Source organism: Epinephelus fuscoguttatus, linkage group LG18 (assembly GCF_011397635.1).
Source record: "Epinephelus fuscoguttatus linkage group LG18, E.fuscoguttatus.final_Chr_v1".
In the NCBI taxonomy this organism is placed as follows: domain Eukaryota; kingdom Metazoa; phylum Chordata; class Actinopteri; order Perciformes; family Serranidae; genus Epinephelus; species Epinephelus fuscoguttatus.
In genome coordinates, this window is record NC_064769.1 from 5,712,585 (window position 1) to 5,738,429 (window position 25,845).

Genomic DNA, 25,845 nt, shown 5'->3' on the forward strand with positions numbered 1-25,845 from the left:
CAGTAGTAGGCCTGTCACCATAACTACTTTTGCTGGACGCTGTATTGTCACAGAAATAACTTCGATAAATGAGGCTATTGTCGTTTTGAAACTATTTTATGCCACTGATATAATAACTATACAATTGCATAATAAAGCAAGCACAGCCTTTCAAAGAGCAATAAACTTTTAATTCTTAAGAATACTCAGACATTGGAATTTGAATATGAAACACACATTTAACATATTTTTTTAAGTAATATATATTAGAAAGTATATATACAATCGTACTTTTATAGGGGTAGCCAAAAAAGACAAAAGACAAAATTTGGCCAATGAAAAACAAAGTGATGCAAGTGATGCATCTTGTGACTAATAGACAAGGTTAGTGAAACTCTGGAAACACTCCAGTTACCACTTTTAACCAGCCAGTGTGCTGCAGTTGGCTCCCGGGGACAGACGGCCTGGGAGCCGGATAGTTTGCTGGTGGGTTTACAGAGTGGAGGATGAAGTTGTTGGAAGGTAAAACTACAAACAACAAACTTTTTGACTTCTTGCCAGGGGTTAGCAAGCTAACACTATCAATCAGGACTGCGTCTCTTCCACTCCAAAAGTGCAGCTGCTTGCTTCCAGTAAGCTACGCTGTGCTGTCTTTGAAGAGTTGTTTTATTTTTCTTGTGACTCATGCAAGTAAGTGGGGTGAAAAAGGGAAAAAAAAAAAAAAGAAGGGAGAATTGCTGTGCCCACATTTTAAAATAGTTTGGAAAAACACTGCAGTTTATTCAGGCATCGTGCTGGCTAAAATGTTGGTGACACTGTTATGCCACGTTCAGACTACATGACATTTTTTGTCCTTTTTGACAGTCACTATGTCAGATCAGGCCGTTGTGGAGTGATAAAATCTTGCCGTGACTTGGGCAACAGACAGGACAGACCGCACATTGGTCCATGACCAATCATCCCTGGTCGTCTTTCACGACGTTTGTGATGTCATCAGATTATTCTTGTCCTATTTTTATTATTATTACAATTATTTCAGTCACTATGGTCCTTCATATCCCAGCCTAACTGTTATTATAGTAACATAAAAAAGTGCCACCAGATGGCAGGAGCTACATTTGAAGTGCTGCATGCCAACTATGCAAGTCACTGAATCCTCCACAACAAGTTTCTGCACGTTTCACAATCAAAGCCTGGCAGCGGTTGTCGTCCACTGTGACACACTACACGAATAAAACAATGGATTAAAACAAACAATATTGATTGTCCTTCACGATCTGAGCTGCACCATACAATAGCTGCGTCGGGCTCTGATCAGGCTGATATCGTGTAGTCTGAACCTGGCATTACGTCAACAAACATGCATGTATCCTAAACACAAGAGGCAATATCGAAGGTTACATCAATGTAGCGTACATTAAGGCACTAACATAATTTTCGTGACGGGCCTACACTGTTGCATTCTCTGTTGCATCCTCTACTGTGATGTCTCTGAAGTGAACAGTAAATTTGTGCAATCATATATAGCATTATGACTGGTATGTATGCTTGCATTGAGTTGACTGATCAACACAGTGCATTGCAAGTTTATTCTGTATCCTCTTGTCTTTTTTAAGTCCTCTACAGCCAAACACACATACACTGCCCACTGCACCACCTCCGTGAACTCAGTATACTATTAGAGGCTTGCCTTTGTCTGCCTAAAAGATCTCTAACACAGTGAAATTACTTAGAATAATTATTCTGTGGCTGCCCACAGCTCTTAGTATAACTCATATACAGAGGATGAATTTCCTCACAAAGATTTAAAAAGCTTAATAAATTAAGTGGAACTTGGCATGGTTTTTTTCCCCCCAAAGGTATAAGGCAATATCAGTAGCACAAATAAAATCTTACCTCATTTAGCAGAAAATCACAGCTCACAACAACAGTGGAAAGATAATCTGTACTCAAGAATTGTTGTAATTGCCCCATTTTTATTGGACAATTACAGGAATACTCAGTAAGAGTAAAGATCATCTTGATGTTACCTTGACAAATCCCATCTTTCCCACTGCTTCCTTGTGATGGTTGTCCACCTGACAGACCAAAGCATTGCAGAGGTGCACAGCAATTCTCTGGATGGACTCATCCTGCCTGGCTGGTTCCAGGATTTTCAGCAGCAGCTGGTTGACCCGACTGTACTGGAACTCCAGCTCCTCTGGAATACTGAAGTTACACAGAGTCAAGCAGCAGTTCCTCTGGACCTGGTGTGGGACAGGGACGGGGACAGAGGGAGACACAGAAAGGCATGACAGACTGCACCCGAGCAAATTAGGTAGCGACATGCTAGCAGCCAACATAGCGCACACTGTACACACCACGTAAAAAACACACGTCCGTGACTGTTTACATGCCCCACCCCCCCCTCAATGCATTCCTCTTCTTCCTCTACAGATCATTCTACGAGTACTGGCTCCCACAACCTCTCCCCCTACAGACTCCAACTGCAACTGCCACTAACCTCAACAGCCAGCTCCAGGTCAAATCCCAAACATCCTACAGTTCCCAGCCCTTCACAATATGTTTCCACCAATTATGTTCTGCCTCCCACAAACATTCCTGTTATCATCACTGAATGACCCTACTCAATCAAGCCTCACTTTGCTCACAGACATGCCCAGAATTTACAACCCATTATTATTCCTCAGTCCTCTAAGACCGTCCTTAAGTAACATCATCTGAAACTGGCTCTATTCAACACACAATCTCTGAACAACAAAAGCCTCATCCTATTATAACACCACCCTCTCCTCCTTCCTAACTCAGTTGGCCCCCATCAAAACTGAAACTGTCTCCTTCACTCACTCTGCCCCCTGGTACACCCCTGAGCTCCATGCCATGAAATCCCGAAAGCATCAGCTGGAAAGACTCTACAAGAAGACTAGCCTAACAGTTCACCTTCAAGTCTACACAGACCAGCTGCTACACTACAAGAACACCCTGAACACAGCCCAGTCCAACTACTACTCTCATCTCATCCACTCTGGCTCCAACAACCCCAAAACTCTTTTGTCCACAATAAACAAACTTCTGAAACCCATCGACAACACCTCCACATCCTTCACAGTTGACAAGTGCAATTCATTCTTGTCATTCTTCCAAACAAAATTAGCACCATGTACAGCAACCTGACCACCTCCCCTCCCTTCCCGACCCCTCCACCTGTTCTTCCCCCCACCTCTGTTCTGCCATTGTCACACTTCACCCCTCTAACCCCTCTGGACCTCACAAAAGCCACTACAGGTATAAGTAACTCTACATCAGTTCACGACCCAATCCCTTCCTCACTTGTTAAGTCCTGTCTCCCTTCTATCTCCCCACTCATCTCCAGAATCATCAATGCCTTCCTCAGCTCCAGCTTAGTCCCAGATCCTCTGAAACTCGCCCCTATCCTCAAAAAACCCGGACTCAATCCCGACATCATGACCAACTTCCGGCCTATCTCCAAGCTCCCCTTTCTATCAAAAATCCTGGAGCACGTTGTTGCCACTCACCTCAAAACCCACCTCACCTCCAACGACCTATTTGAGACGTTTCAATCCGGGTTCCGGCCACAGCACAGCACTGAAACAGCTCTTCTCAAAGTCACCAACGACCTCCTCCTCTCCGCCAACTCTGGACACCTCAACATCCTCATCATGCTCGATGTCACTGCTGCGTTTGACACAATCAACCACTCCACCCTCCTCTCCCGTCTTAACCTGTTACAACATCACTGGCACGACTATCTCCTGGTTCAGATCATATCTCTCCAACAGACAGCAACTCATCCATATCAGTAACTGCACCTCCTCCACCACTCCTCTGTACCAAGGCGTCCCCCAGGGTTCTGTGCTTGGTCCTCTCCTTTTCATCCTTCACATCCTCCCGCTTGGTAACATCATCCGCCAATATGGCCTCCATTTCCACTGCTATGCCGACGACGTCCAGATCTACATCGCCACAAAATCCATCACTGAAGCAATCTGCTCCACATTTGCCTCACTGTAATAAAATCCTGGATGTGAACTAACTTTCTACAACTCAATTGTGACAAATCAGACATGATCATAATCGACCCCAGTTCCCTTACTAAAACCATCCATATATTCAGTCTTAATGTTCTACGCAACCTCGGAGTCACTTTCGACAGCAACCTTTCATTTCAACCACATGTCAATCATATCACTAAAACCACTTTCTTCCATCTAAAAACATAGCTCGGCTCCGCCCCTCACTCACCTTCTCAACTGCAGAAACTCTGATTCACGTATTCATCACATCCAGACTCGACTACTGCAATAGCATTCTGTATGGTTCATCTTCTAAAGTCCTCAATAAACTGCAGTACATCCAGAACTCTGCTGCCCATCTCTTCACCCATTCCCGCTCCCAGGACCATATCAGGCCTGTCCTTCAGAACCTCCACTGGCTCCCAATTCCTCAACACATTCAGTTCAAAGTCCTTCTCCTCAACTTCAAAGCCCTCCATAACCAGGCCCCATCTTACCTCACTGACCTGTTGCACTGTCATACCCCCTCCCACAGTCTCCGCTCCTCTGATGCAAATCTCTTCTCTCCACCATACAGGACCAAGCACAAAACCTGGGGGGACAAAGCCTTCTCCACTGCTGTCCTCTCCCTCTGGAACTCTCTCCCCCAACACATCCATAACTGTACAGGCTTAAACTCCTTCAAATCTTTGCTTAAAACCCACCTGTTCAGGCTTGCATTCAATCCCCATTCTTGCTCTTAACTGTGTTGTTTTTATTTTGTAAAGTGTCTTTGAGTGTTTTGAAAACCGCTATACAAATAAAATGTATTATTAATGTTATTATCATTATTATTATTAACATAATGTAGATCAAAAAGGCCTATGAGTCTTTATTTGGCTGAGTTTATACTTTGTGACTTTTTGAACAACATTTAATAATAGTGGATGTAATTAAGATAGTTTGATACTGCTCAACAGAAATAGTTTAAAAACAAAAATTCTACAGATTGATCTAATTTTTCTATACATTCAGCACAAAATAACTGAATGCATAAGTATTCTGTCTGTATTGGCTTTGGTATTGGTATGAATTTCAAGTAGAGCCTGGCTTATCAAAGATGGGGGTTAGGCCACAGAGTAGACTTACAGTGACCTCCTGGTACTGCTCCATTCCATTTAGCACCACCTGAATGACCTCTCTGCGCAACCGCACACTCTGGTCACTGCGGTACTCTGTGTTGGTCAGGTAGAAGAGAGCGGCACTGCCCGTCACCTGGACGCTCTTTTCATATTTATGGCACTTCAATGCTGCAATCACAAGCTGAAAGGACAGATGTTTAAAGGAGAGGTATGTGAGAGTGGCACAGGAATAAAATGTGGAATTGTGGCATCAAGATTTAATTGGAAGTCACTAGTGTCACCTCCTATAAAAACAACTTAAACTGATCATACTTGCAAAGCTCGCAGCAATTGGCTGCAGTGTTGTATCCTTGCGATGTCAAACAGCTGATTGATGGCTCTGTGGGCCAACTCAGGGCGGAACTCTGTGTAAGCCTCAATGGCATTCAGGACCTGGTCTTCGTTCTTTGATCCCGTCACCTGAAAAAGGGCGGCACCACAAAGATGTAACTCACAGAACAAAACCTGTTAATAACCTGTTCATATTCACATGTGACTGTTTTTTGAAAAACATTTTTTTCATTTCAATCACAGAATGCTTTAACTAGTTTGTCAGAATGGACTGTCGCTTTAGTTGTAACCAACTATTATCAGCCGTAAATAGATATGTGTGTCCGACCCTTTCAATATCCGGTACCTTATAAGCAGGGATGTGTGTCACATTACAGAGGGTGGTGTCATACAAGCCCAGGAACTGCAGGGGCCTCTTCAACTCCTGGAAAGGATAGATGCTGCTCTTGCATGGCTCAATGCTAAAAGAGAGAAAAACCTGGTTTGTTCAGAAGTTCACTGCTCATCTGGGATTAAATAACATACAGTACTAGAATTACTGCCTTGCAGTTGTATGTAGTGAAGTTGCAGTCACAGTTTACATCGATGTCTGTGAAAATATGGATGCTTCACACCCCAACAGCACAGAAGGTCTATATAATCAGCACAGTTTCAAGGTGGACAAGATTAGTGTTACCAATTCAGCATCTGACCAAATGTCTCCCCCTCTGTTCTTGAGATATGACGTTAAATAATGACCTTTGGTTAAATAATGGTTTTTGCAGAACATTTGCAGAACATTATGATGTCACAGTGATGCTGACCTTTGACTTTTTGGATATATACTGTCATCACTTCATACTTTCATCCCATTAGACATTTTTGTTAAATTTTGTCATAATTAGTATATGAATTCTTGAGTTTTGACCAAAAACATGAATTATGAGGTCACAGTGACTTTGATCTTTATCTTGACCACCAAAATTTAATCAGTTCATTGCTTGAGTCTATGTCAAGTTTGTGCCAAATTTGAGGAAATTCTCTCAATGCGTTCTTGAGATATCGTGTTTATGAGCATAAGACAGACGAGGTTACAATGACCCTGATCACCAAAGTCTTATCAGTTCATCGTTGAGTCCAAGCGTTTTTACCATGGTTGAAGAAATTCCCTCAAGGTGTTCACAGTGACCGACCTTTGACCATCGAAATCTAATCAGTTCATCACTGAGACCATGTGGACAGTTATGCAAAATCTGAATATATTCCCCCCAGGTGTTCTTGAAATACTGCATTCACAAGAATGGGACGAATGGACAAACAACCTGAAAACATAATTCTTTTGACCATGACTATTGCCAGCGCGGAGGCATAAAATTTCTGAATCAGACATTTTTTACATCCTAGGTACACTCTGGAGTTGGTTACTCACCTTGGCCGTCCCATGGCTTCTTCAAAGTGTGGAACTGTGCAGTTGTCTTGCATAATGTGGCCTGAGATGTCCAGCGACACCAGGTTGACCAGACGCTGTACGATGGCCGTCAGGATTTTCCTAGTCATCTTAGATTTAGAGGTCCGTCTGCTCTCCCGCGAGATGTCAAGATGCCTGAGGAATGCAGAGTTTCGTCAATGACACTGACACATTCTTTTCAAATAATTAGTGGAACTTTTGTATTGGGGCAGGAAAATGAATACCTTTACAAATGTTATAAAAACTGATATTGTCTTTGCAATGGGAGCAAATATATTAGGACAGACTGGAAAACACCAAATCTTTTAATCCACTATCATTAAAAGATGTAAATCAATAAAAACAAAAGTGAAATTTTACATTTCTAATAAAAATCATCCCATGCCTGCAAAATATCCCCAGTAGTCCATCATTTAAGGATGATGTAATTAGGTTACATTAGATATTGCATGTTCATTAAACCTGCAATAACTGATTTTTTTTTTTTTGACAAAACTGACACAAGACACATTTTAAGTTCACATGGTGAACTTGTTTGGAATTATATTTGTATCCTGTTTCACATTTTCATATCATACATTATTGGAAAAATATCAATTATGGCTAGTGGTTGGACAAAATATTGATACTACAATATATCTTATTACTTACTCTTGTGATTCGTTACTGATACACTGGTGCCAAATATCAATATATTTTTTTTAAAACAGGTGCTCTAAATGGTTTCCCATGCCAATTTGAGTTTGACAAAACCAAGTCAAAAGTCTAGGCTTTTGCAACACAGATGGACAAACAAAATCAATAAAGACTACGTGATATGTAATAACTGTCTCATAAACGTAAAGTACACAGGCAGCACAACGCCATCCAATTTGCATCATTCTGATCTCATCTTGGAGAACAAGTGAATGCCACCACAACTCTAAGTCAGCCTATAATGTGTTACAGAGGCACAAAGGGAACACTATATGCACTTTTTAGCACTTTGTTGGGTTTTTTTTTTCAGTTGTCAAATTCTATGAGACTGACACCACAATGCAGTGGAAAAAAATTCATTATTCCTGATTTATGCTAGTTTCGGGGGTTCCGTGCCTTGCTCAAGGGCACCTTGGCAGTGCCCAGGAGGTGAACTGGCACCTCTCCAGCTACCAGTCTACGCTCCATATTTGGTCCGGATGGGGACTTGAACAGGCAAGTTCCCAACCCAAGTCCCTACAGACTGAGCTACTGGCGCTGTCTCCTGTCTTCTATGATGCGACGCCACATAACTGGGAACTTTGTCTTGTAGCCCCTCAGAAGCAAGATCCAGCACCAAGCACCAGCCATGAGCCCACAAGTCCAGAGTGGGCACTACTTATTTGAACAGAATATAGATTCTAATATTGTTGAAAAGGATGTTGTGTTGTTAAGAATAATGTTGGAGATGTGCACTTATGTTGAAATAAATCTATATTGTGAAGCAACCCTTACTTGCACTGAATTGGAAATATTTTAGAAAAATACACTAAATTACAAGGCTTTAGAGAATAGTGCACTATTGTAGACTTAACATGTAAGGTTAAAATAGGTCGTGATCTAAAGTGGGCTGGTCTGAGGCATGAAACTCCAGGGCTGAAAATGAGTCCCACTCCGGCCCTGCCTCCAAATGTGTGTGTCGAGGCAACACACCTGAGACAAAGAGCAGCTGCCGCAAGCAGGTTCATTCTGTTTGTTGTTGATTATTTCCTTAAAAACTACGACTTAATTCTCGTAATATTATGACTTTTTTCCTCATTAAATTATGACTTTATTATCGTAATATTATGACTTCTTCACAGGCCCTAATACTCTGTCGTACTTATATACTCAAATCCAAACATTCAAATTTTGGTCAAAGTATGTATGTTTTGGTGTCAAAATGCTATTTTCCCAAGCCCCTCTTGGCACATTTCCCCACGTGACTTAGGTTTCTGTATGATGATGTTGCTACATAAAAATCCCCCCCAGCCCACTTGATGTTCCTCTTTGTGACTGAGCCAAGCCTCCTTTGAAAATTGTGTGTTATTGATCTTCAAAATTAGATCCTAATTGGCACATAAGGTAAGCAACGTACTGCTGTGGATGCCACATTAGTTTGGATCCAAAAGTCGCACAATAACAACAAACGCTGTTACTGTGTGTTCTGTGCAGTAAAACTACTGTTTTTGTCAAAGGAGTCTGGTGGCTTTGAGGAGAGCGATATAATGGTTTCAGTTTCCTAGGGCTGTGTGACAGCAAGATAAAGAAGTAAAAATAGTACAATGACTATGGATAGGTATCTCATACAACCCCATTTCAAAAAACCCAAACTAACCTTTTCAGTTATTATTTTCATCAGCACTCACCACTCTAACCTACACCATTGCTTTTTGCTGAGAGCTGAGTGGGTGTTTCCATTTAAAAAACCCTGGAAAGAAAGTAGATGGGCCCGCCCAACATGGAACAAGAGTTGAAAATTAGTAAAAGCTAAAAACTTTCTGTACATTACTTTAATTCTCTGTACTGGAAGAATGTTAAATTACAATGTCCCCATAAAATAAATTCAAATGAACCTAGCTTTTGACCATCTGATTTGCCTTAAGTGCCATTCAATAAGATCTGATGCTGGGCTGCTTTGACTTTTCTTCTACTGCTGAAGTTGAAGAAAAAAACATTTGTGGAACTACAACTGAACATTCATACTGAAAGAGAGACTGTATGACATTTTTGTAAACTTTTCAACTCCTTTGACCTAATCATATCTATAAACAGATAAATAATAATATAACAGCTAATGTTGCGGTGCTGGGTGGAGAGCTCTAGGAAAGTAACTCAGCATTTTCTTTTTTATCTGCGACACATTAGGTGCAGCAAATACATGTATAAATTTCCATTCCATCCTTCCATATTTTGCATATCTGAACTGGAATGCCATAAAATACATATTGCATGACCAACAGTTTTAAGCATTGCAGCTTTTCTTCTATTCGTCCACTGCTAAACCTCAATGTGGTCCTTCAGCATATGAGGGTAAATGCAGTTTCACTCAGTACATTTACATGACATTAGAAAAAGCTGAACTAAATCATATTTCTCAAAGTCGGACTAACACACCCAGATAATGTAAATGGGAATCAAATTACTCCTACATGGACCCAAACAGGTGCTCTGCACATGCTTTATAGTCCCCCCCCCAGGCTTTGACCCACAAGTCAAATACCATTACATGGGTAACAGAAGAAGAAGCTGGTAACAACATGCACAAAAAGTAAAGCGTACAGCACGTACAAAATGTGCAGAGCTCTTAAGTTGTCCACCACAGTACCAGTTTGCCGCCAGCTAACCATAGCTAACTTCTTTGTCGATTGTTTGGTCTGTGAAGTAATAGGTCAAAGGGGAAAAAGGTCCAATAATAACAAGATGATAGGGGGCATATCTCCACCTATCGCAGCAAAGTCAGACATACTTCAGTCAATAAACTGATTTCCCTCCCATGCTTGTATACTGGGGCAAGGACAGAAGGCCAATTAAATGGCCTTGTCGAGCTGTAACACCTAAAAGCACCTAAAAAGGATAGCAGATCCTCATCGAGACGTCTCTAATGAGTCCATAAACATTTTTATCTCTACAACTTTAGTCCAGTGGATAATTGTATTTTAACTTGGTTGAATGAGATGAAGATACACAGAACTTGACTTCACATGCAAATTTCTACGACAACCTACATGTTGGTAAAATGTGTGCCATGGTCTGCCACTAGCATATATGAAGCAGGCACAATCAACTGGCAATACACACAAGAAATGTAATTACAATGTATGTTAAGTGGCTCTACTGAACGGGCTGATGTACTCATTTGTCCCTCAATCTGTCAACATATTAATCAAGAGTATGGCTTCTAAGTAACCTGGGTTCAACACTGAATGTCATAGGTAATCAGTAATTTGTTGCACTGCATTCCCTTTTTTTAATGTCTGTTTGTAGCATTTGTTGGAATATTTGTAGCATTTGTTAAATGGTTTTGTTGTTTGGTTAAATGTTTTGTATTTTTGTATTTAGGGATATTAAACAGTTGATGTCCTGGGACACACGACAAATTTCAGAATTCTTTCTGACAATGACGTAAAATCAAAGAGCACAATGACTACTGGTACATAAAAGCCCACCTTACCTGAGATTAACGATCTCCACCACTGTATTGACCAACTCCTCTGACAGGTCCACATTGTAGAGAACAAGAGATGCCAGTCTGTGTTTCCACTGCGTGAGAAAAGTTGTTCCCAGCAATTGTACGTTAGACAGATCTAGTGAGGTGAGTGACTTCAGGGGTTTGAGCAGGGTCTCAGCATCCAACCCGTCAGGCAGGCCACCTAAGTTGAGCAACCTGAGGCGGTTGAACCCCTGAAAGTTAAAATCTGTCTCTAATGCTTGCCTAGAAGCTGGGGTCTCCTCCTCCTCGTCCTCGGTGTCTTCATTGCAGGCGAGAGGAGCGCCACGCTTCCTGTGGAAGATGTGGCTGCAGCCGAAGAGACAAAGAGACACCAAGGTCTCACGGAAGCAGGTCAGTGTTTTCAAGCTCCGGGATGTCAGACTGTTGCAGTAAGTGAGGTGGAGCTCAATCAGGTCCTGGAAGAACACACAAAGTAAATTATTAGTGAATTTTTCAAAATTTCAATCACACCTTGTATGCTACAATCATTAATGACTGGATTATCATCTCTAAATTGCTGTACACACTATAGGAGTAGGAGCCACAGGTTAATTTACAATAAATTACTATTATGATACATTACTAGGGCTGTAAACTTCTGGTTGGTTGGTGAATTGGATGGTCTATATGCTCTTGTCCAACTAAATTCTCATTGGTCAGACAATCCTTGATGTTATTTTAATAAGGCTGTGTGCTCTTTTTCCAGCTGGAAACAGCAGTTGTTGTTGTTGTTCAGCACTTGTCCTCTCTGACTGCTGGTCTTTGTGGTATTTGTCCTGCCACTTCTGCACTGTGATTGGACCGTTGGTGACCATTTTACCCAAAATTAAACATTTCCCAACTTTCATTTTTAATCGGAAAAACGGATAAATAATCACAAAAGACACTCAGTGTTGGATTTTATCACCACGGATTTATTTTATCTGGCCTTCGAAGACAATCTGCAGTTCAAGGCTGGATTCTAAAGCTTCTGAAAGGGATATGAGCACACCTGTGCCTGTGTTAGAGTGGCACAATAATAATAAACTTAATTTATAAAGCACTTTTCATTTAGAAAAAAATCTCAAAGTGCTAGAGCACACAGTAAGAAGGTAAATCAATTAAAACATTATAAAAACAAATTCAAAAAGTCCTAGGCCAAGTCAAAAGTTTCTTTAAAAAAGAAAAGCCTATGGGCTTTTTCCATTGGCTTTTAGATCATTGCCCAAAATAAGCCTACAAACTTGAAAGCCTAAATGCAATTGCCAGAATTAAAAAGCTAACATTAGGCTATGAACAAATTAAGCTTCGGTCCCATGACGTAACATCACCACCATAACAAGACTAAAATTGTTTTTAGCGCAGCTTGGCGTGAAAACATTCTGTGGTCTCATTTAGCCACTTCTTAGCAACCGACTTTTTTAAGACACATAGAAGCTTCAAAGGTCTTGAGTGGGGTTTTTACTGATGTATTTTATGTCAAAGAACAAAACATGAAAGTCTCTTAAGCTTGTGTTAACCAAAGACCTTAATTCAGGCATCTAATCGAAAACCCATTAAAAAAAAAAAAAAACTTGACTTTGAGGCGAGGGAACCGGGAAGGCATAAATGCTAACTTGCTTCCAGGTTTTAGGACTTATTTTTGGGTACTCCATGTAGCATTCCTACATCAGTGCTCTAGCTAACAGTATACATACAATCAGTGCAGGGGGGAGGGGCCAAGATTGAATGCTGCATTTACAAAAAGTAATACCTCTTTCACAACAGTGACCAGGGTCATTCTAACTGCTAAATAAAACTTGCTCAAGGAACTCAATGGTCTGTTTTGTGAACATGGATAATCATTTAAAAACACAAAAACCAGATCTGGTTGAACATTTTACACACAAACACACTAGTCTGACAGGCATGTTCTGCACCTGCATGAGAGGACATACTTCACCATACCAGCAAATGGCGGCAGTCTGTAATCGTCATTCAAAAAATGAATCAGAAGGCCCTCTTGAGGTTAGTGAGCCAGTTAGCTCATTAACAACCCAATCCAATGTTTAAAGAACAGACCATATTTACTGTGCGCCAGTGAACAATAACACAACCATTTGGAAATGTTTCTGCTAAAAATGACCAATGGCCAATGAGGGCGGCACACACTCACCAACGCCCAAACACTGACCGAGAATCAACCGTCGGCTTGGTGTGTCAGTACCTTTACAAAAGCCATCTTGTTTTGTTTTTCCATTTTTTCAACAATCAGCAACTCTAGTTTGGTCAAAATAAAACCCTTAATTCACCAGTTATTTGTGAAAATATGCTGACTCTATACACGCAAAAATTACTTTTTACTTAAATGAAGTCTGGTGGGTTGGGTGATGGATATTTCTGTTTTTTTTCTGGTTAAACAAAAGGGGTCTTAAACAAGAAGGTCTATCTCTTTAGGGATCCTTTCCATGATGTTTTCAACCACTTAAAATAACAGTCTGAGCCTGTCAGTGGCAAAAACACTTAAAGTGGACGTACACTGGCGGTGGTGCAAATGCCCCACTTGGTTACATTGCAGCCTGTTTCACAGCTACTGGCTGCAGTGCTCTTATTCAATAATGGACCAGTTTCAAAAAGTGATGTTTCCATAAGTCATAGACATAAAAACCTGAGGAAATAGGGTACAGGTTGAAAAATACCTCAGTGACCCTTTAATTACTGCCACAAAGACGAACCTAAACTGTCCATTATAACCATTAATTGTTTTCTAAAATGGTGCATACCAACAGTAAGTCAGGTAGATCAACACTGAGTGAGGAAGTTAGTGGTTTTCCAAAATCTAACATTTACACTTAAAACTGATAGTTAAGTTAATAACTTAAATTAATAACTTTAAGGTTCTCCTTAGTTCTCATTTTTAAATAAAAAGGTTTAGATAATAAAGTTGCTTGTGCTACGCTGTTTCATACACACTGTCAACTGATAACTTGTCTCTAGAATTACAGTGGGAAATGAGTAGAATGTTATCATACACTGATGGGAGAGAAAACTAAAAAAAGATTGAGACTGTAAAAAAACAACAATAGTCCTTTTAATTTTAGTTTCCTAGTTGACATTTTCCACAGACTTACTCTGAAAAACTGGTCTCTGTCTAATTTCTGACATCCCACCTGTTTTTTTATGGCCTCCAGATCTCTGTCACCTATGAAGTCCTCTCTAAGCTGTACTCTGGTCAGTCTGGTGCTGCGAGGGTCTGAGAATAGTTGGAAGAAGCTCTCCTCTGGTTCAAAGTTACTGTCTGTGTGGACCAACTCCATGTATCTGTTAAACAAAAAAATAACACAACACTGAATCTAAAGCCCCTTTCAGGCATGGTATTGCTAATACTCTGACAGACATGGGGCATCTTGCCAGAATGAAAATGAAGAAATTTACTTACGTGTTGACCAGCTTGTCGCAGATTTCGCTGGGGAGGAAGATGTCCGAGCGCAGACAGAGCTTGTTCCTGAATCCCTGGTAGCACATGGTCTTCCTAAGGTTCCTCAGGCAGAAGATCGTTGCCAGAGTCATGAGGCTGTCTGGGTTGTCTCCTGCTTTGGCTGCCATGTTAGCCTCTTTTTCTCTGGCTCAGATCAAAGACAGGGCAGTACAGGGGACCTTAGGAGACAATGAACAAAGTAAAGGATTTGGAGAAATTTCTTTTCGCAGGAGGCTGCTTCTAGCAGGACACAGCAGTTACACTTGACATTCTGACTTGGATAATTCATATTTCCAATGTGATGGACGCAAATGTGAACCTCCCATTCTTGAGAACTGGGCCAAAAAAAAAAAAAAAAAATCCTAAAATTAATACTTATCAATGCACTAATTTCCATTCTTTTTAAATGTATTAAAATATGTGATTTCTAAAATATTTTGATATGCTTTAGTTTTGTTTATTTAAACATTAAACTTGGCCTCTGCCAGAAAACAGTCTTGTCCCAAATGAGAATTTCCAATTTCCAACACATCAAAAAGGTGTTAGAAGCCTTCAAAATGTAAAACTAACTTTACAAATTGATAATATTGATGTAAAAATGTACTGTTATAATCACCATTGTTGTAAAATATGTTTTTTGTAAAACTGTTGACCCTTTAAAGATGTGTCGTACATTTTTGTCAACTCCTTCAGATACAAAACTACAAAAACATAATTTAATCAGGCATAAAATATTAATACTAATAATAATAACTTGTAGACTTTGTAATTTTGCAGAGCACTTTTCAAACTTCCAAGTTGAAGAAAATACAAAACAAGAGTGATATTAATAAAACATAACCATATACATACACCTAGATAAACATATAATCACATATATCACTGTAAGCCTGCAAATATATATACATGGCTGCAAATACATACACATCCACATGCACAGTCTATCAACTGTCAGGAAGGGCCAATCTGTAAATATAAGTTCTGCAACGAGATTTAAAGACGTGAACAGAGTCAGCTGATCTGATAGTCAGTGGGAGGCTGCTCCAAAGCCAAGGGGCAAGAACTGAAAAGGCTCAATCACCCTTTGTTTTTAACCTGGACTCTGGAACAGTTAGAAGACCCAGACCAGCAGACCTGAGGGGCCTGTTTGGACGGTACAGTGTGAGAAGCTCAGTTATGTACTCTGGTGCCAGATCATTAGAGCATTGTACGTGATTTAAAAAAGGAGTTAGCTATATCACAAGGACTCCTGTCTCACTTCCTGGTTTCCAAAAAGGTGGAAATGCTGCTCAAGTACTGGTAAGCTTTCTATTTCTTGATGAGTTCATAGGGTGTGTCTCAACCATAACCGGTTGATGCCGTAATCCTTTTAAATCCAAACTAAATAAGAATTATGGTTTAAAAATTAGTATTTTGATTAAGAGAGCTCTTAGCATCTTTGAAACATAAAATGGCTCCTCACTACAACAGCTGTGAAATTAATAAATACATGACTTTTTGTCAACTCTGTCAGAGCTTACCTCTGACATTCATTTTGTATGCTATTCCAGAAAGGCTGGCCCTTTACAAAGTTTACGTGTCAAGACTTTTATATTTTAAAATATATTTTAAAGAGTACAAAGCCCAGAAAGTAAAGTTGTGTCCTAAGTCACTGTGATTTTAAGTGCAAAAATAAGCTACTATGACCTTCATTTTTCCACTGTTTTTGGCATTTATTGCAGCTGAACATTAGTGTTTTGGATTCCTATACATTTTCTTAAATAAAATGTTCAGTGTGGTGTCCTTTTACCTTGGACCATGTGACAAACAAAATACAAACTGACTGCAGACACAATTAGCAATCAAAGTAAATGACATTCAATCCAAAATAATGGCAAAACATCAAAGACACTGCCAAGGCATTACAATTATCTCATGTTCTATACACTCTTACAGTATTTTCTGTGTGTACTAAATGAACTGGTTGACATATTACTGTCAAAATGCCTTAGCTCCCCAACAACCTGAGCCCGCATTTTTATTTTTAGACGATCTCTTTGCAGGCGTTGTGGACCTTTTCATGCTTAGCAAAGTTAATCGTCATGCCCATGGCTGGCTATTGTTAGCAACTAATGTTGGCTACTTTGTAACAACTTGTTTTTACCTTACGGTTAGTAACAAAATTATCTAATATTATCTACAATAAGCTGAATGACTCCTGCTGATGAGCTGAAGCTAGTAACCTAGCTTGCCCTGTCTTTTTGTCGGTGCTAGTTAGTAATAGCAATAAATCCTGGCAGACACAGTAGACTGATACTAAGTTAGCTAGCTTTCCAGCTAGCTACACTGTACAATTCTTTACTTTAACAACACTAACGCTAGGTAGCTGCTAACACACAGAAAACAACTATAAGCCTTTTCACTCACACCATCCCAAAACACCAAAGAGCAGCACTTGTTATTCTAAGTTAAGCCTAAACTTGCCGATACGGTGTCACCAGTGCATTTAACCTCTCAATTAGCTTGTGTCTAACGATGACTTTCTCTGCTATGATGCAAGCTAACAACGCTAGTGGGGCTAGCGCTAGCTTACAGCTTTATGTGGAAATGCAGGCTACAAACAGCGGTCAGCTGTGTGTGAGCAGATGGCTCATCAAGCACTGGTTTACCTTAGCTTTCGCCAAGGCTGTATGTCTTGATGACGGCGAGAAATTGAGTTATTATCATCAGTCTTCACTCATCTGATAGTCGTTTTTACCCGATGTCAACAAACGGATAGCTCCTCCTCCTTCTACTTCTTCTCCTCCTCCCCGTTTTTCCCCATCTCCTCTTCCTGTTCCTCCTCCTCCTCTTCCTCTTCTTATCCCATCACTCGTCCATCAATTATTATTCTGGTCTTTGTGTCACCAGTAAATATCTTTTATTCCTGTTTTATTAACCTGATGCATGTGTAGGCGATATAATTATTGGTAGATGTAATTACTAGTCGTGATCGCTGTATTAATAAGCACTGTATGAGCTTCATGGTGAAGTTATGGTCATTTTACAGCATATGTTTGTATAAAGATAAGAAATCACAGCAAAAACATAACATTTTTATAGTGGAGTGATGAGGTGGAATTGAGGACCCACACCACGAGGAAAGAAACGGACAATAGTATAATTAAGCAAATTAGTAAGTGTTATTGGGCTGTTATTGAGCTACTCTGAATTCCTCATTACTTTTGGCATTCCTGTTACCCTAAAGGAGTTTGAATTCTCCTATAAGAAGCAGAGTGATCAGCTTGTTAACCCACACTTGACCAGTAGGCAACTGCAGTAGGTAAAATCTGTCTGACTACTAGGCTACCTAGAGAAATAATTACAGTAATATATGTTCATTATTTCAAAAAGATATTATTAGTACCCCTGCTGCTGTACCCTATTAGTCTAGATTTGTTGATAACCTGAATTGGAAAAATGTTTGAAATCTTCATACAAATACATCTTTACTAATAAAATAAAGAAAGTTTCCTTTAAAATCATACATATAGTGGCATGCAAAAGTTTGGCCACCCCAGTCAAACTTTTGTTTACTGTGAATAGTTGAGTAATTAGTAGATGAAGTTAAAGACGACACATTTCTTCAATATTTTAAGCAAGATTACTTTTTAATTTCAACCTTTTACAAAATAACAAAAAATGTAAGGGGCTGAAAGCAAAAGTTGAGCCACCCTGCATGGTCATTACATAGAAGTGGCCCCCTTTAACAAGTATCACAGCTTTTAAATACTTTTTGTTACCAGCTTAGAGTCTTTCAATTCTTGTTTGGGGAATTTTCACCCATTCTTCCTGCAAAAGCTTTTAGCTCTGAAGATTCTTTGGCCATCTTGCATGCACTGCTCTTTTGAAGTCTATCCACAGATTTTTAATGATGTTTAGGTCGGGGTACTATGAGGGCCATGGCAAAATCTTCAGCTTGTACCTCTTGAGGTAGTCCATTGTGGATTTGGAGTTGTCTTTTGAATCATTGTCCTGTTGCAGAACCCAGCCTTTTCATCTTTAGCATTTTTACAGGTGGTGTGATATTTGCCTCCAGAATGTGCTGGAATTTAACTGAATCTTCCCTCTACCTGTGAAATGTTTCCCATGCCACTGGCTGCAACACAAGCCCAAAGCATGATCAATCCACCCCGTGTTTATCAGTTGGACAGGTGTTCTTTTCATGTAATTCTGTTCCCTTTTTTCTCCAAACATACCTTTGCTCATTGCATTCAGAAAGTTCAGTTTTAACTTCAGCAGTCCACAGGACTTGTTTCTGAAAAGCATCAGGCTTGTTTAGATTCTCCTTTGCAAACTTCTGACACTGATTTTTTTTTCGTAAGGGCAAAGGAAAGGTTTTCTTCTGATGACTCTTTCATGAAGGTCATAGTATTGCTACACAGCAGAACAGTGCACCACCACTCCAGAGTCTGCTGGATCTTCCTGCAGGTCTTTGCAGTCAAACAGAGGTTTTGATCTGCCTTTCTAGCAATCCTACAAGCAACTCTCTGAGAAAGTTTTCTTGATCATCCAGACCTCAACTTGACCTCCACAGTTCCTGTTAACTGCCATTTATTAATTACATTACAAACTGAGGAAACAGCTACCTGAAAAGACGTTGCTATCTTCCTACAGTCTTCTCCTGCTTTGTGGGCATCAGTTATTTTAGTTTTCAGAGTGCTAGGCAGCTGTTTATATGAGCCCATGGCTGCTGATTAATGGAGTCAGAAAATGTATAAAGCTTTGAAATTTGTATTGCCTGGCCTTTCCTAACAATGGCTGTGATTAAGCCCTAACAAGCTAATTAAGGTCTGAGACCCTGGTAAAAGTAGTCTGAGAACTCAAATATCTTGGGATGCCTAAAATTTTGCATGGTGCTCCTTGCTTCACTCTAAAATTGCACAAGACAAAAATAATACACTTATTTTCTTAAAATGTTGAAAGCGTGTGTCATCTTAAGCATCATGCCTTTTGGAGATCAGTTTATCTTCTATGCACTTAACTATTCACATTAAAATAAATTTTGACCAAGGATGCCTAAACTTTTGCATGCTACTGTAATATTATCCAGCAAGCCATTATCTTCTTAGAGTTAAAAAGGAAATTTGTGTTAACTGCTCATTTTGTGAAATGTATCCAGAAACAATGCTGCATCTGTTTCGGCAATGTCCCTACACTAAGCAGTTTTGGAGAGATGCATCTCTGTATATTGTTCATAACATCAACTCTGATATTTGTCTTCACTGGGATAATGTACGGTTTGGTATCTACAATAACAGTAATACAAAACTTAAAGAATTACATATAATCGATTTAATGATCATTGAAGCAAAGTATCATATTCATAAATCAAACTTTAGCCATTCAAAACCTAAACTGTACATTAAGATCATTTTTGACTAAAAAAACAAAACAAAAACAAAATTGTGAAAACCATTTAGGCCTATTTGTGTTCCTTGTGTAATGTTTTCATTTTAAGATTCCGTCCTGGTTCTGATGCTGTTTTGTCTGTGTTAATGACTTCTTTGTTTTTATATTTTCTGTATTGTAAATAAAGATTTATAAATATACACACACACACACACACACACACACATATATATATATATATATATATATGTACTTGTTTGGGTTTTTTTTTTAAAGAGGATAGAGGCTGTTATTTAGTCTGGCGTTACAGCAGCAGCTTCTGTGTCACTTGCCAGACAGCAGCAGCAGAGTCAACAGACTGCGCTGGGGTGGTATTGTCTTCCAGATTTTTTGGGGTGCTTTGTGCAGGCACCTCACTGATATCACTGCGCGGTAAATGGGTTTTAATGATGTTCTAGGCGGTTTTGATCGGCACTGCAGAATCTCTCTGTCCTGGGCCATGCACATCCCTTGCCAGTTTGTCATATCTCCAGTCAGGATGCTTTCTATTGCTCCTCTGTAAAAGTTGCCAGTGGAATTTTACCTTTTTATGGTTCAGCAGTTTGGGGGATTGTTTTGTTTTAGCAGGATGTCGGGTTGTTTGTGATGCTGATTCCCAGAAACCTGAAACTGTTCACTGTTCATTTTAGCTCCATTGATGTAGACAGGGGGGTGTATATGTCTTTACCTCCTTTATTCTGAAATCAACAATCAGCCTCTTGGTTCTGCTGGCATTGAGCAGAAGGACGCTCTCTGTGCACCACTCCACAAGATTGTTGATTTCTGTCCTTTATGGGGAAAAAAAGAAAGAAAATGGCTGTTCCCTTAACGGCAGTATTGAGTAAATGGATGTTGTTGTTTTGTTTTGTTTTTTCAAAATCCATCTACACAAAAAGTTAGTTCCTTTGAAAAAAAAAATCTGTTTGCATAACCTTAATTAAAATATATTCATTCATTCATTGATTCATTTTCAGTAACCAGTTATCCTGTTAGGGGTCATGGGGTGCTGGATCCTATCCCAGCTGACAAAGGGGCGGGGTACACCCTGTACAGATCACCAGACTATCACAGAACTGACACATACTGTAGAGATAAAAAATGTTCACACCTACGGCCAATGTAGAGACACCAATTAATCTAGCCTGCATGTCTTTGGACTGTGGGAGGAAGCCGGAGTACCCGTAGAACACCCACGGTAACATGTGGAGAACATGCAAACACCGTACAGATGGAATCCCCCACCCCTGGTTCGAACCCTCTTGCTGTAAGGCAACAATGCTAACCACTGCAACACTGTGCCAAAAATATTCAGAAGAAACTTAAGTGGGTTAGTTGTTCTCCACCTTCCTTGTTGTTTACCCTTTTATGCATATATAGTGTGTGCCAAACTGTTCCAACATGATTTTATTTTCTCTTACACTTCTTTCGATCTGTACTTATCTCTGAAATTATGAAAATTACTGTCTCAGGCTCCAGGTGGAAAACTGCCCCAGGACCCCAGGAGAGTGTATAAATTGCGTTAATTCTTAATTTGTTAGAAACATGTTCTCCACTAAATTAGGCTATATATCAACTGAGGCAGGTCCTGATCTTGCAGCCCTGTTTTGGGCCATGTCAAGATGGGCCCAGCAGCACATTTGCCTCATAGCACCTCCCTAATCCAACCATTTCATTGTCCTCTGCAGAGCTTTCCTTTCACACTGTTTACACAGGAATAAACACAAAAAGTTGTTTCAAACATTTATTTATTTATTTATCTAGTTAGATGCCTTTAACCTTCAAACAAACACTTATTTGGTGTCTTTGGTGGAGAGGCACAGAACCAACTACTGTTCATGGCTGTGCATGCACACATGGTATTAGATTTCTTACTCACTGCACTCCAATGAGAGAATCATCAGGCAGTCATATCATACATAGGGTATGTGTATTCATCACTATGTGCTTCAGGCAGCATGGTATGCACTGCAGCTGTCGAGGGGGGGAAGAGAGTGACTGACACTTGGCCCACTGCATAATATCTCAACAACTACTGTCCAGATTTCCTTGGGATCTGGTAGCAATATTCATGATCCACAAAGATGAATGTTACACATTCTCTGTAACCTGCTGGCCTTTGATCTGGCACCGCCATCCTGCTGAAATTTCCACTTGTACACAAAATAAATTGAGAGATTGCAATGAAACTGACTGTTCTAAAAGTGATAAACTCTCTCTTGATCCTCAACCTCACCTCTAGCCCCTCCACCACAGGACAAATTAGAAATTTCAACAGTAAATTATCAGTACATTGTTTATCATAGAGTCCCTGTGCCAACACCCTGCACAGAGATTAGGAGGGACGAAGGGTTAATAGTTGCCTGGGACATAGATGAATCTGAAGCGAGCTCATGTTTTATTAGCTCTGACAGTAATTCGCATTTGCGATTTGGTTTGGCAAAGTCAGGCTAGGTTAATAGGGGCCCAGCAGCTCATTTTTGCCACAGGCCCCATAGCAGGTTAATCCAGTCGTGTCTGTGGAGTGTGGGTGGAACTCAAGAGAACAAACCAAGGCTCGATATGGAGCATCTGTTAAATCACACCTATTCAATTCGATTCTAATTCAATTCAGTTTTATTTATAAAACCCAATATCACAAATCACGGAAAACTCCGCCAAAAAACCTTTAACAGGGAAAAAAAATGGTAGGAACCTCAGGAAAAGCAACTGAAGAAGGATTCCTCTTCCAGAACGGACAGATGAACAATAGATGTCGTACAGAACAGATCAACATAATAAATTTGCAGTAATCCATATGACAAAATGAGACATAAAGAGAGAGAGAGAGAGAGAGAGAGAAAGAGAAAGAGAGAGAGAGATGCAGCACAGTACTTTGTGTAGTAGTATGTAGTACTGTAAGTATATATTAATATATGACAGTATATGTATGTGACAACATTCTTCCAAGCTGTTTGATATCACATACATATTGTGTGCCCTTTTATCTTACATATGTTACATATTACATCATGCTCAGGGAGGGCAGGGTGAGAAAATCCTCTTCATCCTCTTGAGGGTCGCGGGGGGGCTGGAGCCTATCCCAGCTGACATCGGGCGAGAGGCAGGGTACACCCTGGACAGGTCGCCAGACTATCGCAGGGCTGACACATAGAGACAAACAACCATTCACGCTCACATTCACACCTACGGACAATTTAGAGTTATCAATTAACCTAGTCCCCAGTCTGCATGTCTTTGGACTGTGGGAGGAAGCCGGAGCGCCCGGAGAGAACCCACGCTGACACGGGGAGAACATGCAAACTCCACACAGAAGGGCTCCCACGCCCGGGATCGAACCGGCAACCCTCTTGCTGTGAGGCGAGAGTGCTAACCACGGTGAGAAAATCATTTTTTATTATTATTTTTATTATATATTATTAAAATATTCTGAGCAGGAAAAACACAGTATGCGTAGGGTTAGATTAAACATCATATGCTGTTGAGAATCAATGTGATTATGTGAACAGGGAAAAAAATAATAACAGGGTGTAGTTCCTCTACACCCACAAGTCTTGAGGATCCTCAGACACAACACAACTTAATTAGGATCAGTCAACTAACTGGAGACCATCTTGTGATGGGATCACACCAGCCATGACACCAAAGCTGTGTGTGGTGCAATGGAACACATGATATGACTGAAGTAAGTTTGGCGGAACAGTTAAACTCTGCCAGATTTAATATGACCTGTATCAGTAGACAATAATGATCCACTGAAACTGGGATACAGTGATCCTGTGACTTAAAACGAATGTGGGCCAGGGGTGTAAAATGTGGGGGACCAATGACCCCTTCTGTACCTCCTACCCCCTTCTTTTCCCCTCGTCATCTTCAAACTCTGCTTTCAATGTGCACTCAACCACATAGTGCTGGGGTAATGTGTTACAAAAGTAACAAAAGTAATATGTCACAGTTACAAGAGTAATGTGTTACAGTAATTTTTTTGCAGTAACAAAGTAAGTAATATAACGTGTTACCAACAGGATTTGAGTAATATTATTACATTTACAATATCACGTAACGCACCCGAAATGAACTGTTTATTGTTTCTATTTTCCATTTATCCACACTGATCCACACCACTCCACTTTCACCAGTGCACCACCAGAAAATATGTCCCCTGAAGGTTACTGTGTCTTGTCATGTAATTATATGCTACATTACAGAAGGGTGCCAATGATCATGTGCATTATCATGATCAGTGTGTTTCCATTAATATACCAACAATGTATCTTGTTTTGATTTTATGTCCTAAGGCTGCCTGACAGCATATAAGGGATAAGGAGGTGGCCTCCAGTTTGTTTTTTCCTTGCCCCCGTGATCGGTGCATCTGGGTGATGTTAGTATATCTTGGATATGTTTCCATTCACATCACATACAACTGGAGAGCACACAGTCCTGTTATTATGCGTAACTCTCTCTCCGGCGCTGCTGTAGCTGACTGGCATGCCAGGAACCGGCAGGTGGTTCTTCTAGCTCTAGTGTTTCAATTTGCGCTTATCATAGAGACTGACTTGCACACTACTCTGTTTGTTGTGCTAACCCTTAACATTTGTTTATTGTGTTTCATAGGCCTACAAATATTTATCCATATCTCATAATTTATCAGACTTCGATCCTCTGCCTGACCCTCCCTGTGTCCAAGGCTATTCATTTATTTTAAAAGGTCTAGACTATTAAATGGTTCTATATCATTATGCTATCATTAACATAAGCAGTTGATTTTAATACAAAGTGGTAACCACTGTATGTGAACACATGAATGGGTCAGACCTGTGCAGCACTGCATTTGAAATGACCTGTAATAAACTGGAGCTCCTGTGCTTTGATTACCTGCTGTGAAACAACATGACCCTCATCTATTTAAAATGAACATTAGCTCTTCTGAGCTTATTTTGGTGACAGTAATTTTGGTGTAATAGGAAACTTATTACTCTATACATAGAGTAATATTGTAAAGTGACTTATTACTTTCAAATGATGGTAACTAGTAATATGTAAAATATCACATTTTGAGAGTAACTTGCCCAGCACTGATCATACATGTGGCATTTGTGACTAGATTTTGCACACGGTGGCGTAGCTATCGAGTTGATGAAATCTGTCCAGAGACATACAGACAGACAGACAGACAGACAGACAGACAGATAAACACTTTGCAAAGTACTCAAAACTGCTTCTGTGGTAGTTCCAGATACAGTAGGTGTCTCAGGACCACATTTTGCCATTATGATTAACTGACAACCCCCTCAACACACACACACACACACACACACACACACACACACACACACACAGTCAAAAAAATTACACTACTGACTATTAATTGACGGATTGTTGTTCTTTTGGAAGCAATTAAGCTATAACCACTTTTGGTTATGGTCATTTCCATGGGAAAGTTAAGGTTTTGTTTGACTTCATAAAGGGAGCTAATACTTTTGACTTGAACTGTACTGACTTGTACAGTCTCCTCATTTAAATACTAAAAGCCTGTCTGCCCCCTAGTGGTAGTCCAGAGGTATGTCACTTTCTACCTACGGCCAACACACAGAGGAACCACTAACAGTAATGCTGCCCAGCAGTGTGGCAGCTGTGACAATAACACACAATTAGTTAATTAACATTTAGTTCATCGAATATGGCCTATCTATAACTGCACATTTATTAAGATTCTACCTGTATCGACAACATTTAATACATTATTATATTTAGAAAATACTTAAAATGAGTAGTATTTAAAATGAAACCTGCGTTACTAAATGGCACTGGGGAACAAATTAGGGAACAAAGCGTTTTGTTAAGGGAACAACCCTAGCATATGATCCCACTCACTGACACGCAGA

The 25,845-nt window shown here is 40.0% G+C and overlaps 1 protein-coding gene across 1 annotated transcript in view; it reads right to left on the reverse strand.

The window, feature by feature from the left end:
• zer1 (zyg-11 related, cell cycle regulator) overlaps positions 1 to 17,335 on the reverse strand; it is a 31,117-nt gene extending 13,782 nt beyond the window's left edge. Inside the window, exons 1-9 of the mRNA XM_049604021.1 lie at positions 17,203 to 17,335; positions 14,516 to 14,733; positions 14,247 to 14,397; positions 11,080 to 11,534; positions 6,873 to 7,046; positions 5,811 to 5,925; positions 5,447 to 5,593; positions 5,142 to 5,315; positions 2,010 to 2,225 (exon numbers count right to left, since the gene is read on the reverse strand). Coding sequence (XP_049459978.1) covers positions 2,010 to 2,225; positions 5,142 to 5,315; positions 5,447 to 5,593; positions 5,811 to 5,925; positions 6,873 to 7,046; positions 11,080 to 11,534; positions 14,247 to 14,397; positions 14,516 to 14,682 — 1,599 coding nt within the window. The 5' untranslated portion in view covers positions 14,683 to 14,733; positions 17,203 to 17,335. The remainder of the gene's footprint in view (positions 1 to 2,009; positions 2,226 to 5,141; positions 5,316 to 5,446; positions 5,594 to 5,810; positions 5,926 to 6,872; positions 7,047 to 11,079; positions 11,535 to 14,246; positions 14,398 to 14,515; positions 14,734 to 17,202) is intronic.
• Between the last annotated feature and the right edge of the window lie 8,510 nt (positions 17,336 to 25,845).